Source organism: Triticum dicoccoides, chromosome 4A (assembly GCF_002162155.2).
Source record: "Triticum dicoccoides isolate Atlit2015 ecotype Zavitan chromosome 4A, WEW_v2.0, whole genome shotgun sequence".
NCBI lineage: Eukaryota > Viridiplantae > Streptophyta > Magnoliopsida > Poales > Poaceae > Triticum > Triticum dicoccoides.
In genome coordinates, this window is record NC_041386.1 from 171,345,331 (window position 1) to 171,348,901 (window position 3,571).

Consider the following 3,571-nt stretch of genomic DNA (forward strand, 5'->3'; position numbering starts at 1 on the left):
GTTCTAAGCAAGCAAGATGTAATCCAGGAATCAAGTAAACACAAAACTACAGCCACCGCCTAAAAGTTGTCCAGAGAACAAGGTTCCCTCCTTTTCCTATAAGGCTGATAAATAACATGACCACCCCTAGTTTCCTCCCCTTTCATGTGTGCCAAGTGAAAGCAATACAAACCATATTTGATAGTGCAGAATGAGAATGCAGGAGTGTTCTGGGAATTGACAAATAAAAAGATTTGTGCGCATAGGGTCCACAGGTACCTAAAGGAATAAGGATAATATCTCTTTTCAGTTGCTCTGAAGATTGGGTCAGGCTCAAGTGTTTCTTCCAACGATTCGAAATTCTTTCCTCGGTTGCCTGCCTTATAAGACTGGTGGTACCTGCATAAGATCTTGATATGAGTAGTCGTAGAGGCGTACTTGTTTAGAGCATAGGTCATCTCACTCTCAGCAAATAGAACTTCAAGGTTTGATGAACAACCCCTGATTACCAGAAATAGAGAGCTCATACAGCTGCAATAGACAGTTCCTACAAGGATTGTGCAGTCACAAGCATACATCACTACTAACAGGAACTGAAAGAGGTACAAGTCTATGAGATGTGTCTAGTGTCATGCATGTGAAGTTTAGTTTTGCTCAATATATTGCTATCTATCCTAACCTGCAATATGTTCATGTCAGATGTATCATCATCAACAACAGCTCCAGAGCCACAACCAGCTCTTAGCTTCTAGGCAGACTTTCCCTTCAGAGAGGCACTTACTTTTGCAAGGAGGAATTATTCCAGGAGAGTCAGGGCTTATACTCTCAACTGATGCTAAACCCAGGTTAAAATGGACCCCTGAGCTACATGATCGTTTCGTGGAGGCAGTAAATCAACTCGGCGGACCAGACAGTAAGTATGCATTGAAACAGTTTTGCCATAGAAGCAACTGTAATGATGCTAACATCTAAACACTTCAATTTCCGGCAGAAGCCACCCCAAAAACCATTATGAGGCTCATGGGTGTCCCTGGACTAACATTATATCATCTTAAGAGCCACCTCCAGGTATCCATAGCATTTTAATACAGTGTTTTCTCTTCTTTTTTACAGAAAAAATATATCATAATTTTCCGCATACATTTCTTCAAGCAAGATACTAAATTGTTTTGTCTTTCACCTAGAAATACAGACTAAGCAAAAATCTCCATGTTCAAGCCAATGTCGGAAATTCAAGAACTGGTAAGTATAGCGCAATCATGTTATGAGCCTATCATTAAGATTGATGTTGAGCGTTTTTCTTTTCCATTCACCAGCCGCAGGATGCACCATAGCAACAGAGAAACAATCTGAAGGAAATGGATCGCCAGTCGGCCACCACCTTAATACACAGACAAACAAGTAAGACAGAAATGAATCTATTCTTGTGCATGTTTACAGAAGGTAATAACTTGCTATCTTATCAGATCAATGCACATAGGTGAAGCCCTACAGATGCAAATTGAAGTGCAGCGACGGCTACATGAACAACTGGAGGTACAAAAGCAGCATAATATAAACTATATTACTTACAAGAGTCACTTTTACATCCCTTTGCATAGATATGAGCTATACCTGACTAATGCATTTCATGGATTACTTCTTGCTAGTACTATAAGTCCATTATGGCTGACCATCCAATAAATGTAGGATACATATATATATTATCGAGAAACTATACACTAGAGACAGGAAAAAAATAGCTACAAGAGCACCGCGGATATATACAACTACATACAGGAAATTCAACAAAAAATTATGGACGATGGAAGCAAAGAGCACCATGAAGCAAGACCAACTTATCTTTCTTTTTTTGAGCCTCAGACCAACTTATCTTAACCATCATTTGGTATATTAGTATTTTATTATAAGTAAACTTCAAAGTTGTGCTAATATCATTTTTTAAAATATCGATATTTTCTTCTTGATATGTAGAGTAATGAAAGAGCATGTAAGAAAAATCAGAAAAATTGTGATTAACTGTAAATCCTTAAGGCAACACTTTCTGTATATTCCGGTGTGAAAATATTGGAGCTGTGCTCCTTTGCACTGCATGCACATGGTCTTTCTATGTAAAATAATGTTTATATAAGGTAGAAGTTCACCACAGCTTTAATTCTCCCAAAGAGAAGAAATAAATGGCACGTTGCTAAAATAGTGATGGTCTGGTATCTAATGCGTAACGAATTAATGATGCCCTTCAACAGGTGCAAAGACACCTGCAACTCCGGATTGAAGCACAAGGGAAGTACCTACAATCAGTGTTGGAAAAGGCACACGAGACACTTGCAAAGCAGAATACAGGCTCGGGTGGTCTAGAAACTGCAAAGATGCAACTATCAGAATTGGTCTCAAAAGTATCAACAGAATGCTTCCATAATGCTTTTACAAGCTTTGAGGAGATTGAGGGATCACAGATGCTACGAAGGCAGACCATGCAGCTTGGTGATGGATCAGTTGACAGCTGCTTAACTGCATGCGAGGGCTCACAAAAGGATCAAGATATCCTGTCAATGAGCCTTTCTGCTCAAAAAGGAAAGGAGATTGGAGGCATGGCATTCGATCTGCAAATGAAAGAAAGAGGACACGAAGATTTGTTTCTCAACAAGCTAAGCAGAAGGCCTCCAAACCACCATGAAGGACACGAGAGGAGAGACAGCTTGAGTATGACATACCAGGCAACGAAATTGGATTTAAACATGAATGACACAAATAATGGAACTCAGAATAGCAAGAAATTCGATTTAAATGGGTTCAGCTGGAGCTAGGAAACACACAAGACAAGAGTGCCAATTTCATAGTAGTGAGGTTATGTGAAACATAATGGTTCTTCCATTGACATGCATCCCACTGGAAGACCTGGAAAAATCTTTGCTGTCAGCCATCGCAGTTCACTGAAATAAGTGATGGAAATTGACAATAAGATGCTTCTTGCAAGCCACATAAGTAGGCCGTGTAGATTCCAGAGAAAGTATTCGAGAACTATGTGCGTTCTCCTTTATTATATGCTTTGCTGTGATTCTGTACCATAGAAATACCACGAATTTTGTTGCAACCCCATGCCCAGGACGATTTGCATTGGATTGGTAATGCTAATTAAGGAACTTATCTTTTGCCTATTTTTTCTCACATCGGCAATACGTCATGCAAAGGCTGTATGCGCGTCAAGCCATCAATAGACCGGAGAAATCCTCTCCTACTTTACCTAGAATGATATACAAGTAATAAATAATATGCCATTGCCTGACCCTGCTCACATCTAATGGATCTGCAAGACTACAACCCATACATATATAATGAAAAAAAGGTTAAATCCCTACACGGCTACACCATCCGTGCGCCGGTCCAGTCTTGATCAGTAAAATACTGCGAGGGACTTGATCATCTATTTGCAATCAAGAATAATCGTTTGCACCGGCTACGAGCTAGTGGCAACCGGCGACGCACAAATCCAAGCTGCAGACGCTGAAACAACGGCTCCAGTTGCTTCCAGGAGTCACGGAATCCATGAATAGCCCAACAAATCGCAGTGCTCCATACGCGTAAGGGGAAC

At 40.2% G+C, this 3,571-nt stretch overlaps 1 protein-coding gene across 1 annotated transcript; it reads left to right on the forward strand.

The window, feature by feature from the left end:
* Window positions 1-365: 365 nt before the first annotated feature.
* LOC119285570 (myb-related protein 2-like) lies at window positions 366-3,229 on the forward strand. Its single transcript, XM_037564872.1, has 7 exons — window positions 366-581; window positions 679-892; window positions 971-1,047; window positions 1,164-1,221; window positions 1,296-1,380; window positions 1,446-1,515; window positions 2,226-3,229. The coding sequence occupies exons 2-7, from the start codon at window positions 679-681 to the stop codon at window positions 2,784-2,786; spliced, it is 1,065 nt and encodes a 354-aa protein (XP_037420769.1). The 5' UTR covers window positions 366-581; the 3' UTR covers window positions 2,787-3,229.
* The last annotated feature ends 342 nt before the right edge of the window (window positions 3,230-3,571 follow it).

What these genes read in the sequence shown, in the direction of transcription:
- LOC119285570 (XM_037564872.1), top strand. Translation starts at nt 679, where the DNA reads ATGTATCATCATCAACAACAGCTCCAGAGCCACAACCAGCTCTTAGCT. An exon ending in CTTAATACACAGACAAACAA is followed by an intron (nt 1,381 to 1,445) that starts GTAAGACAGAAA and finishes CTATCTTATCAG; the next exon opens with ATCAATGCACATAGGTGAAG. An exon ending in GGCTACATGAACAACTGGAG is followed by an intron (nt 1,516 to 2,225) that starts GTACAAAAGCAG and finishes GCCCTTCAACAG; the next exon opens with GTGCAAAGACACCTGCAACT.